The following is an 11,669-nucleotide window of genomic DNA, read 5'->3' on the forward strand; positions in this document are numbered from 1 at the left end:
CAGCACTTGGGAGGCTGGGCAGAAGGATCAAGAGTTCAAGGCTAGCTTGGGCTGCATAGGGAGTTGGGGAAGAGGTAGTTCACTAAACAAAACCTGAGCTGTAGTTGCCAGGAAAATGGCCAAGGCAAAATAGTGGAAGATGAAATGTTCAGCACCTTTCACTGTTTACCGATGCAAACAGCTGGGTGCCAGTGGCTCACGCCTGTAATCCCAGCTACCCAGGAGGCAGAGATCAGGAGGATCACAGTTTGAAGCCAGCTCTGAGCAAATACTTTAGACCTTATCTCAATAAAATCCACCATATAAAAAGGGCCGGTGGAGTGACTGAAGCAGTAAGAGTGCCTGCCTAGCAAGTGAGCCCCCCACCCAAAAAAAAAAAAAAAAGATTCTAACTGGATGTACCACTGGAAGGCAACAGAAACCACGCTTACTCTCCCATACTAAATCGCCCTGAGCTGTGAAACCCAGAGAGGAAGACCTGTAGACAGGGTCTGTGGATGTGACATGCCCGCCCTCACTGCTCAAGCTGATTCAGCAGTGCCAGCTCCTCAGTGCCCCTCAGCCCCAAGACACACACTCACTCACTCCCCAGGGGAAGATCCCCATTTCTGAAATTTTGTAATTACGTGGTTCCCAAAATTAAAATTTCTAGATACGTAGCCAATGTGAGATGGATTTGGTGCTGTATGAAGTAACTGGTTGTGACTGGTGACACCATGTGCTTTGTTGTTCATCAGGAGAAACTCACAATGCAGCAAGGTACACAGATTTATTCCCATTTTACAGATGAGGGAACACACTCAGGGTCCGATCTGCCCACCCGCCTCAGGCCTCAAGTCATGGCTCGGTGCAACTTGAACATAAGGTTTCTGACTCCAGTAGCTCAACATTCCCTGGTCACCTCCTCTCCTGGCAGAGTTGCTTCCCCAAACAGGTGTGCAAGGGTGTTTCAGGCTGCTCCTCACAACCAGAGCGAATCCATATTCCCCAGCCCACGACACGCCACTGACAGTTTGTTGTCAGGAGCATAAAAACCTAATGGACACTGGGTATGCAGGAAGGCAAGAGAGGCAAGGCTTTGTGTCAACTGCTCCTGTTCTGAATTCAGCATTCATTGGGACCTTAACTCAAAGCCTACTAGGGTGCTCAGGGCCCAGAACAAAGGAGACAGACAAGAATTCTTCCTTAGTGCAGCTCACATCCCACCACAAGCTGCCACAGAGACACTACAGGGTTGCATATGGCCCGCCAGTCTTTGTGTGTTCCATACGCTGCTTATTATTTTCTTTAATAAGCTGCCAACGCTTAGCTTCTCTGAAGTAGGCAGCCACACTCAGGACACACGCCCACCCACTCACCACAGTCTCTACCACTCCCTATTGTCTCACTCAGGACTTTTCTCACATTTGTTACCCATCTGACATCACTGTTGCTGAAATCCCTGAAGCAAGCAAACAAAACAGGTAAACAAGATCACCTCAGATAGTTATAACCCCAAATAAGCCAATGTGACTGGTGGAAAGGGCTACTTCAGATGGAGTGGTCAGGGAAGGGAACTTTCTGGAATGTACCAGAAACAAGCATGACAAGTCTGCCAACAGAAAGAAAAAAATGCTTCCACGCACAGGGACCAGCACAGGCACAAGACCTGATGGGGCCTGCAAACAGCAAGACTACAGTGGTTGGAGTGTGGTGAAGAAAGATCACAGAAGGAACAGGATCGCACAGCAACGTGCAAGCCATGGTGAGAGTTTTGGATTTGATTTCAAGAGCGAGGGGAAGCATGTGGAAGGGTTTTAACAAAGGAATGTGATCCATTTTATATTCCAAAGATCACGATGCTCTGTAGAAACGTGACTTCATGAGACCACACAGGAATGAAGTCCAGTGGGTGACAGTGACTAGGACCAGGATGGCAACAGAAGACAGAGGGGGGCAGCAGAGGCAGCACGTCACCAAAGGAATTTTCTGAGGCGTGGATGAAGGTAGTAATGAAAAGGAAGCCAGCCACAAGGTTGTGGCGTGTTTAACATTCTATAGCATTAGGGAATGACTGCAGGGCGCCCTAGTTTTAGTGCAAGAATGAGACTGATTTTGGATAAATCCCTTTTGCCTAGATCCTAGTCTCCCTGGATTCCTAGTTTCCCTTACCTCCCATTTCCCAACAGTCCTCAAATCCCCAAATCCAAGTGGCTAAAGACCCAATCCCTTATCAAGTTTATCCCTCAACCTCCTCATGCACATCACCTCGCTCCTAATTGTCTTCTCTCTAGCTTTGGCCTTTACAACAGTCTACCACAGCCATGAATTAACAAAGAGCATTTCACAGACACACGTCTCTTTCTCTCCCACCAACCATCTTTGACAGCAGACCATGTTGCCCTGATTTGTATGTGTCACCGGTACTTCACTTCTCTGCTGCTCAGAGTAGGCACTTGAATGTGTCATGAATCAAAAAAAAGGTCTCCAACAGGAAATAAGTTCCCAAAAGAGGGAAACCCCATCTCGGGACCAAACTGTTCCTCGGAGAACCTGACCTGAGCCGCCAACATTTATGATCAAGTCACAGAAAACTTTGCCTTCCCAAGGGATGTGCTTCTTTCTACCTTGAGCGTCAAACCGTAGTTTGATGGCCACTTTTACTTGGCAAGTTTATGACACTGGACGGTATTGCTCACCTTTAACACTTTTCTTCCAAATGCAGGGACACAGCCTCCCCACATTTTTGCAAGGAGATCACAGAGAACATTACTGTCCACTTTACCAGCAGGAAAACTGATGGGAGTTAGGAGTCTGGCCGGACAGTTCTGCAGGTGGCATGTTTCCAGTATCTCACCCTTGTGAGACAGCGGCCTCATTTCCCAGGTGCTACAGCTGAGTTTAGCCAAAAGGTCAAGAGGCGATCTCACCTGTGTTCCCTAGGTTTTACCTCTACATTTACTAACTTCTTTGGGTGGTCAGATGTCGCCACATAAAGATGACATTTTCTTTCTCTTCTCCGCCCCTCTCCTCGGTGGCGGGTGAAGACAGATTCTACACCATTGAGCCAGGACTAAGAAGTACCTTAGATTTCAGTCTGGAAGGAGTTAAAAACCATTCAGAAGAGAGAGCAAGAGAGAGCGAGAGCTCTAAGGAGACAAGAATAGCTTCAGTAGGGAAAAAGGGGGAAAGGGACAGACACCAAAAGAAAATCGGGACTCCGTTTGTGAGCTTCGCAGCCATGGGGCACCTGGGACAAGAAGGGGCAGCAATGGGGACAGGTTGCCAGACCCTTCCCATGCCAGTCATTTCTTCAGGGCCCCCAGGCTCTTCAGGGCCTCCTGGGCCTGGGTCAGTTGCTGCTGCAGCCTCTGCCGGGTGCTGTCACTGGAGGCCCGCTTGAGGAGGCCCTGCATCTCCTCCACCACTGCCCGGTGGCCAGGAGTGTTGTGGAAAAGCCGCACTGCCCGGTCCCCACAGGATGCCAGGAAGCGGCCAGTGATGTCAAAGGACAAGTCAGTGATACACTCCCCGTGGACCTGCTCAAAACACTCCTCCTTCTCACCCCGCCGGGTGTTGAAGAGATGAATACTGGTGCCACTGGCCAGGGCCAGGACATGGGTGTCAGGGGAGAGGGCCAGGCGACACGGCATGGTGCTTGCCTCTTCAAAGCGACCTGTCCTCAGCAAATAGGGGTCCTGCTGCTTCTTGTACTCCACGTCGGTGTCCCACAGTTTCCACGTGCCGTCCTTGGAGACGGAGACCATCCTGCAATATGGGAAAGCCAAGCTAGAGCCCCAGCACCCATGGCCAGGAGGGCACTAAGACAGTCAGGACTGCAGCCAAGCCAGATCGGCTTCCTCCTGAAGCTCAGGCACAGACAGGCACAAGGGTCCCAGTTGCCATGTGGGGCTGAGGAGAGCCACCAGGAAGCAACCAGGGCACACTCACTCACCTCCGGGAGTCGTTGGAGAAGGCAAAGGAGTGGACGCCTGCAGCATGGCCCTTCAGCTCAAAGGCTCGCACGACCTCCTGGAAGTCGCCCTTCTTCCCAAAGCAAACTTCCCACACCTTCACATCGGGGGTGAAGCCACACGAGGCCACAAACCTGTCACACAACCCAGGATCATTTAAAACTGAATTTTTTTTTTGGTGTGTGTGCGGTACTGGGGCTTGAACTCACGGCCTACACCTTGAACCACTCCACCAGCCCTTTTTTGTGATGGGTATTTTCGAGATAGGGTCTCTCGAACTATTTGCCCAGGCTGGCTTCAAACCGTGAGATCATCCTGATCTCTGCCTCCTGAGTAGCTAGGATTATAGGCGTGAGCCACTGGTACAGAGCTGAAACTGAATTTTAAGGGTATCTTGTTCCTGCAAGCCCCTCACACCTCCTTCCTGAGGAAGAGGGGGTTTGTATTTATTAGAGCTAGGCAAGCGCTCTACTACCATGCCACATCCCCAGTTAATGAACCTTTTTTTTTCCTGGCTGGTAGTAAGGTTTGAACTCAGGGCCTCGTGCTTGCTAGGCAGGTGCTCTACTGCGCTTGAGCCACTCCACCAGCCTCTAATGTACCTTTTCAAAGTGCTTTGTAACTGTGACCTCAGTTCAACCTCACAGTCTGCTCTAAGGTATGCAGCCTCTTCCACCCCAGCCCTTAAAACCACAGATGACAACCAGGCACTGGTGGCTCCCACCTGTAATCTCAGCTACTCAGGAGGCAGAGATCAGGAGGATCAAGGTTCAAAGCCAGCTGGGCAAATAGTTTGAGAGACACTATCTTGAAAATACCCAAGACACACAAAAAAGGGCTGGTGGAGTGACTCAAGGCTCTGAGTTCAAGCCTTAGTACTGAAAAAAAAACCCCAAACCACACGGATAACAAAAAGAAATGGAGGACTTGTAGCCAGGTGTCCTCAGGCCACTCTGGGAAGTGGCCTCTCTGCTCTGAGCCTGGTCCCAACTCTTCCCTGCCCTGACACCACAGCCCCTTCCCCCTCACCTGCTGCACGGGGATATGGCAGCGTGGGTGTTGTTCATCTGGTTGGTGTTGATGGTAGACAGCACTTGCCCTTTGAGATTCCAGATGAGGACCATCGTGTCACTGGAGGCCGTCATGATAAACTTTCCTGTGGTGGAGAGGAAGGAAGTGATGAGAGCCCAGAGCAATCACCTGACCAAATGTCACTGTCCACAGAGACAATGGTGAGACCTCACTGCCCAAAGCATCCATGCACCCCTTCTGGACCACAGGTCACTGCAGATAAGGACTGTGCCCAAGAGGATGGCTCTTCAGGGCTCCTGGGAGAGCACAGAACCATGTTCTCTTGGCCACACCAAGGCTGAGCAGAATTCTCAGGCAGCATTTACTCATTCATCAAACAAAACTGGGACCACTCTCTCACACCCTGGGCAAGCTCCACTCTCTGCATGTTGCCCACCTGTGTCTGCGATAGCAATGTTGATGACAGGTGCCTTGTGTTTCTTCGGGAAGTCCTCTGCAGTGGCTGTGAAGGTAAAGCCACCATCTTCTCGCTTGGTCATCTTGAAGACACGGAGGGTGTCCCCATTGGCCAACCAAACAATGAAGGCTCTAGAAACAGGTGGCAGATGGGTCACTGCTTCATTTAGACACAGAGGCTAGTGTGTTCTATGTCCTATGCTGGGTTCTGAGGAAAATCTCATGCCCTACGGTCTAGCCTCACAAGGTAACCTCTTAGTTCAAAATCTCTTAAAATTTGCCGGGAGCTGGGCTCATGCCTATAATCCCAGCTACTCAGGAGGCAGAGATCAGGAGGACTGTGGTTCAAAGCCAGCCCATGCTATTAGTTTGTGAGACCCTATCTCGAAAAAAACCATCACAAAAAAAGGGCTGGTGGAGCAGCTCAAGGTGTAGGCCCTGAGTTCAAACCCCAGTACTGCAAAAAAAGAACAAAAAAACCCAAACTCTTGAAACTCTTCAATGAAGAGGACACACTGACAGCTTTTGCTCCTTTAGTTTCTAGGGCTTACAAAACCATGAGACCTTCCAAGGTTCATCCGGAAGCCAGGCTTTGGTACTTTCTGTGCAGTCGCTTAGTCCTTCAGGGAGCCCCAAGCTGTCCAAACCTCTCTCTGCCTCTCCCTCCCCCTCTCTATTTTTTGGTGGTACTAGGAATTGAACTCAGGGCCTCATGCTTGCTAGACAAGAGCTCCATTACCTGAGTCATGCCCTCAGCCATTTTGCTTTTAGCTTATTTTTCCAATAGGCTCTTGCACTTTTGTCCAGGCTGGCCTTGGACCGCTGGGATTATAGGTATGCATGCCTGGCATGGATGCTGTGTTTCTGCCACCCCAAGGAGATCCTGGGTCCCTCCCTCTTCACTATCCCACCCAGATATGGGAAGGAAGGCCAGAAGCTGGGGCAGAGGCTCCCTCCTGCCCCCACCTGCAGTCAGGGCTGAAGCGCACCAAGGTGGCGTGGTCCAGCTCCACGTTAGCTCTCATGCTGCGATGCTCCCGCTGCAGGAAGTCCTTAGTACTCCAGATGCGCACAGTACGATCATCAGCGCAGGTGATCAGATACTTGCCATTGCTGCTGAAGTCCATGCAGGATATGTTCCCGCTGTGGCTCTGGGGGAAGGGATGGAAGAAGGATGAGTGGGAATCCCTGGGGCAGATGGGGAAGCCAAACATGGAGCCGTTACCTTGGGGCCCTGTTGCTTGTATTAACAGCAACAGAGGCCGGGCACCACAGCTCACGCCTATAGTCCTAGCTACACAGGAGGCAGAGATCAGCCAGCCCAGGCAAATACTTCATGAGACACTATCTCGAGAAAACCCATCATGAAAAAGGGCTGGTGGGGTGGCTCAAGGGGTAGGCCCTGAGTTCAAACCTCAGTATGAGGGTGGCAGGGGAGAGGATGGGCTTGCCTGAGTAGGCCTAGGATGGGTGTGCACACTGGCTTTGGTCAGAAGCAGAGGCATCGGTAGCACGCAGATTACTACCTGAGAAAAGGTCTGCAGGGCTGAGTTTGTGTACCGCACTGTGGGCGGTGTCCGTGGGTACCACGTACCTTCAGTGCTGCAGCCAGGAGGCGGTGGGTGAAGGTGTGCTGTTGAGGCTTCTCCTTGCGAATCCGCTGATGCTGTTTCTGCTTCTTGGATTCTGACTTCTTGGATGTATTTTCTTTTTGGCCTATAAGGAAGAGTCATGCTGTTCACCCATACACTCATGCATAAGCACTTACTGGCTACCTAGGATAGGAATGAGTGAAGTGACAAGAGATGAACCAGGTATGATCGATCCTTGTCCTTGAGAAGAGAGAGTAACTGTGTACATAAGCAAACCCAGAGGCTTTGTAATCAGATCTGGGTTTGGATTCTGTCCTGCATCCCTGAGGGATCAAGAAGAGGCTGTTGGTTACTAAGTCCAGAGAGCACCCCTATGCAAATTAGACAAGGCACCCTCGCTGGGGCAATGCCACTGGATAGGTGCACAGCACAGCCAGTGTGGTGTGGCTCCGTGGCCAGATGTCCCTAGGTGGGGGGGAGGTAATGATGCAAACCAAATTTGGTGGCCCAGGTCTTGGTTAAGTTAATTGCTCTGGGACTTGGTTTCCTTAAACAGAGGTTGAAAGAAGTGGATGAGATAATGTACACGTGATATGAAATATGCACAAAATGATATGAAATATGCACAAAATGATATGCCAAGGGTACCCAACACACACATCAAAGGCTCAAGGGAAGCTGACACCTGTAATCCCAGCACTTGGGAGGATGAGGCAAGAAGTTTGTGAGTTCCAAGCCAGCTGGGCTACCTAGAAAGACCCTGTCTCAAAACAAAACCAAACAAAGAAGGAAATGAAACGAAAAAATTCTAAAGCTCAAGGCAATCTCAGACAGAACCTAGAAAGTCAACACGTGTTGAGCGTCTACCCTGGGCTGGGCATAGTGCCGGTCACTTTTACATAAAATCTTGGAGAATCAGGCTAGGCACAAGGTTGACATGTGTGAGATGGTGGCATGTGTGAGATGGTGAGGGGGAACAGAGCTGTAATTACACATGTAATCCTAGCTACTCAGGAGGCAGAGATCAGGAGGATCCAGGTTCAAGGTCAGCCTGGGCAAACAGCTCACAAGACTCTATCTTGAAAAGAACCCCATCACAAAAAAGGGCAGGTGAGTGGCTCAAGGTATTAGCACCTCCTGAGCACTTCACACAAAGATGGCCACAATCTGGCCTCTGCTTTCCTGTCCAACCCTATCTAACGAGCCTCTGGCGACCTTTGAGTCACAAATACCGTTTTCGCAACTCTTCGCCTTCGTAAATTTTGCTATTAGCAGGAATGTCTTTCTTGGCCTCCTGGCAAAATTGTTCCTACACTGTCATCCTTCAAAACCCCACATTGCAGGCTGGGGGTGTAGTTCGGTTGGCAGAGAGCTTGAGTGAGGCCCTGGGTTCCATCCCTAGCACCAAAAACAAAACAAAGCCAAAACCCCCCAAAAACACCATGAATTTCCTGCTCTGGGGGAAGATTTCCACAAAAACGGGTCTGACCATTGCCTTTCCTTTCTAATCTTGACCTCCACTATGAAATTCATCGCACTATTTTTCTTTCGCTCGCATTTTTGAGATGAATATTAACTCACATTTTTAAATGCGCTTCATCGTTTATTGGTCTCTACCATCGGGTAACAGGGACTCAGTAAACATCGCCGCAGGTCGCAGAATTGGTCAGAGTGTTTACAACTGAACGCAGCCCCCATTTTCTGAAATCACCAACATGTAGCAGGCTTTAGGTTTTATTTACAGCGTTCTTGTAGCAAAACCCCGGGGAGCAACGGGGGGGAGGGTGTTTCAGGTTCTAACCACCAGCCCGGCCAAGTGCCCCCCCACCTCCATTTCTGCAAAAGGGGGAGGGGGGCTCACTTCACAACAGGAGAAACTGAGGCCCAAGAATCCCCCGCCTCCGCAGCAGGCCCAAAGCGCAGGTCGCACCAGGCGGCGACAGTGAGCGAGGTCCCCGCGGGTCACCCCCCTCCCGTCCCAGTCCTACTTACGGACCGGCCGGCTGTTCCTCTCCTCCTCTGCACGCAGCCACCCCCGCGCAACCGCCGCGGTGGCCATCAGGGCTAGCAGCCCGACCAACAGGGACAGCCCCATCAGCTCTGGCATCTGCGGCAGCTCCATGTCTGCGCCGACGCCACTGCCAACTCAGCTTTGATTACGCCAGCGGACGTCCTCACGTCTCCGCATACGCGGGGACGACGCCGGGCCGTTGGAGGGCCTCGAGGGGCGGAGGCTGGCCGTTTGCGCGTCCTCAGGGGCGGGGCCTGGGTATTCGCGCGCCTGGTGGGGTGGGGCTTGGCCGTTGCGCTGATCTGAGGGGCGGGGCCTGGTGGTTGGCTCGACTCGAGGGGCGGGGCCTGGCAGTTAAAATATTCTGAGAGGCGGGGTCTAGTCATTTTAAAGTCCTAAGGGGCGCGGCCTGGCCGTTTGAAAGTTTTGAGGGGCGCGGCCTGGCCGTTTGCGTATACTGAGGGGCGGGGCCCGGCCGTTTGAAAGTTCTGAGGGGCGGGGCCTGGCCGTTTGCGTATACTGAGGGGAGGGGCCTGGCCGTTTGCGTATACTGAGGGGCGGGGCCCGGCCGTTTGAAAGTTCTGAGGGGCGGGGCCCGGCCGTTTGAAAGTTCTGAGGGGCGGGGCCTGGCCGTTTGCGTATACTGAGGGGAGGGGCCTGGCCGTTTGCGTATACTGAGGGGCGGGGCCCGGCCGTTTGAAAGTTCTGAGGGGCGGGGCCTGGCCGTTTGCGTATACTGAGGGGCGGGGCCTGGCCGTTAGGGGGCGCTTGGCAATCTAGGCTAGGTCCTCCCCGAGGGTGGGGTAGCTGAGCTTCACAGGCTCTGTTGGCGCCTCCCTTTGAGTAACTTACGGCTGTTTATTAAAGGATTTATTACAGCATCGCCACACTGGATCCTTTCAAGGATGCACCGCCGGGGTTATTTCCATTTGGCCAGGGGCAAAGTCTTAGTATCAGGGAGAAATCAGATGGCTGTTCACTGTTGCTGGAGAAAGGGAAGGGAGTCCTGGCAGCAAAGACCTGATCAGCAGGGGTGTTGTCGCCGGGCAGAACGTGATAGAAATGACAGATAAGTCTGGAGGGACTTGCACGTTGGCTCCATTCAGCACACGTGTTCTCTTAGAAGATGGAGCAAAACCTTTGTCTCGGGGATTCAACTGTGTGCAAAGTCAAACACAGAAAGCAAGTTATTACAAGGATCAGAGAGGGAGTGAGGGAGGTGATGAGGGCCTGGACTTGGGGTGGCCTGAGGAGTGGGAAGGAAGTTGAAAAGGAGGCTTAATTTTTTTGTAATGCTGTACTGGGGATCAAACCCAGGGCTTCCCTCAAGCAAGCGCTCTACCACTGAGCTACAGCCCCAGCCCCTGAAAAGGAGATTTTGATAAAAGTTGCTTTAGATTTCCAGTACCAAAGTGCACTGTGGGCTTCCTCGCGCTGCAGCCCAGAAGTACCAGTCTGCGTTCCAGCCTCAAACATTTCCATCCAACTAGGAAGCAGCCTCTCCTTGCAGTCCAAGCCTTCTCCATGAGAAGGACCCTCTAAAGAGACCAACTGCTGCAAAAGCAGACAGACAGACAGCCATTTCGGGTGAGGAACCAGATCCAGTCAGAGAGCAAGTGGAGCCGCCTCATTTCCTTCCCTTTTGCCCTTCACCAGGAACTGGCATTGACTCAGCTGTGGGCAGTGGGGTGGGATGGGTGGGGAAGGACCGTCCAGACCCTCCCTGAGCTTTTCCTGCCCAATTTGCTATTTAGAGCTATAGGCTCAGCCTACCCACCATCGTTATCCACCATGTAGAGAGAAAGCAGTACTTTTTTTTTTTCTTCTTTTTTGGTGGTCCTGGGGTTTGAACTTGGGGTCTTGAGCATACTAGGCAGGTGCTTTACTACTTGAACCATGGCCCCCAGCACCTTTGGTTTATTTTTCAGATCAGGTCTCAGACTGAGATCCTCCTACTTCTGCCTCCAGAGTAGCTAGGATTACAGGCATGAACTACCACACCCTGCCAAAGCAGTACATTTAAGAAGCATTTCATTAAACACCAAGCATTTTACATGTGACATTTATTGATTAAGCAGCTTTTCATCTCGTTTATTCTTCCCACAGATAAGAGTGAAATTCTAGGAGGTTAAGTGGCTTTCTCAATGCCATATAAGTGGAGAGTGAACTGGTAAAAACGCAGGTCTGCCTGACTGCAATTTATGAAAGTGAGGCAGAGAAGCAAAAGTAACCCTCTTTGCACAGCTCGGGCTAGGCTACAAAATTCTTTCACATCCACCTGTAAGTCTACTTGACCTCTGTAATGGTCATTTAAGACATTATCAAATAATTATTTTTTGAGACAGAATCATGCTATGTGACCCAGGCTGGATTCAAACTTGTGATGCTTCTGCCTCAACCTCTCAAATGCTGGGATTACAGGCATGTACCACCAAGCCTGGTTCATAAACTTCATTTTTGAACAGATGGGGAAAAAACTTGGGTCAAGTAACTTGCCCAAGTTCAATAAGAAAGCAAAGAAGAAACCCCACAGTCAAACCTGGTTCTGCTACACTCCAAGGTCCACTTTCCTCTCACCAAGCCCCTGGCTATGTACAGCCTTGCCCTTTGTGAGGGTAGCAAACA

The 11,669-nt window shown here is 51.2% G+C and overlaps 1 protein-coding gene across 3 annotated transcripts; it reads right to left on the minus strand.

Annotated features, from left to right (window-relative positions):
• Positions 1 to 750: 750 nt before the first annotated feature.
• Positions 751 to 9,256, minus strand: Tbl2 (transducin beta like 2). Of its 3 annotated transcripts, XM_074075728.1 has the most exons (8): positions 9,026 to 9,165; positions 8,615 to 8,734; positions 7,036 to 7,157; positions 6,408 to 6,592; positions 5,422 to 5,573; positions 4,983 to 5,109; positions 3,935 to 4,087; positions 751 to 3,747 (listed from the first exon to the last, which is right to left on the minus strand). In XM_074075728.1, the coding sequence occupies exons 4-8, from the start codon at positions 6,566 to 6,568 to the stop codon at positions 3,285 to 3,287; spliced, it is 1,056 nt and encodes a 351-aa protein (XP_073931829.1). In that variant the 5' UTR covers positions 6,569 to 6,592; positions 7,036 to 7,157; positions 8,615 to 8,734; positions 9,026 to 9,165; the 3' UTR covers positions 751 to 3,284. The 3 variants fall into 3 exon arrangements, with proteins under 3 accessions (XP_073931829.1, XP_020016452.1, XP_073931830.1); XM_020160863.2 differs by lacking the exon at positions 8,615 to 8,734 and having other exon boundaries at positions 9,026 to 9,256; XM_074075729.1 differs by lacking the exons at positions 7,036 to 7,157; positions 8,615 to 8,734; positions 9,026 to 9,165 and having other exon boundaries at positions 6,431 to 6,570.
• Between the last annotated feature and the right edge of the window lie 2,413 nt (positions 9,257 to 11,669).

This window comes from Castor canadensis, chromosome 6 (genome assembly GCF_047511655.1).
Source record: "Castor canadensis chromosome 6, mCasCan1.hap1v2, whole genome shotgun sequence".
Classification (NCBI taxonomy): domain Eukaryota; kingdom Metazoa; phylum Chordata; class Mammalia; order Rodentia; family Castoridae; genus Castor; species Castor canadensis.

What these genes read in the sequence shown, in the direction of transcription:
- Tbl2 (XM_020160863.2), bottom strand. Translation starts at nt 9,155, where the DNA reads ATGGAGCTGCCGCAGATGCCAGAGCTGATGGGGCTGTCCCTGTTGGTC. An exon ending in CGCTTCAGCCCTGACTGCAG is followed by an intron (nt 5,574 to 6,407) that starts GTGGGGGCAGGA and finishes ACCTGTTTCTAG; the next exon opens with AGCCTTCATTGTTTGGTTGG. An exon ending in CATTGCTATCGCAGACACAG is followed by an intron (nt 5,110 to 5,421) that starts GTGGGCAACATG and finishes TCTCCACCACAG; the next exon opens with GAAAGTTTATCATGACGGCC.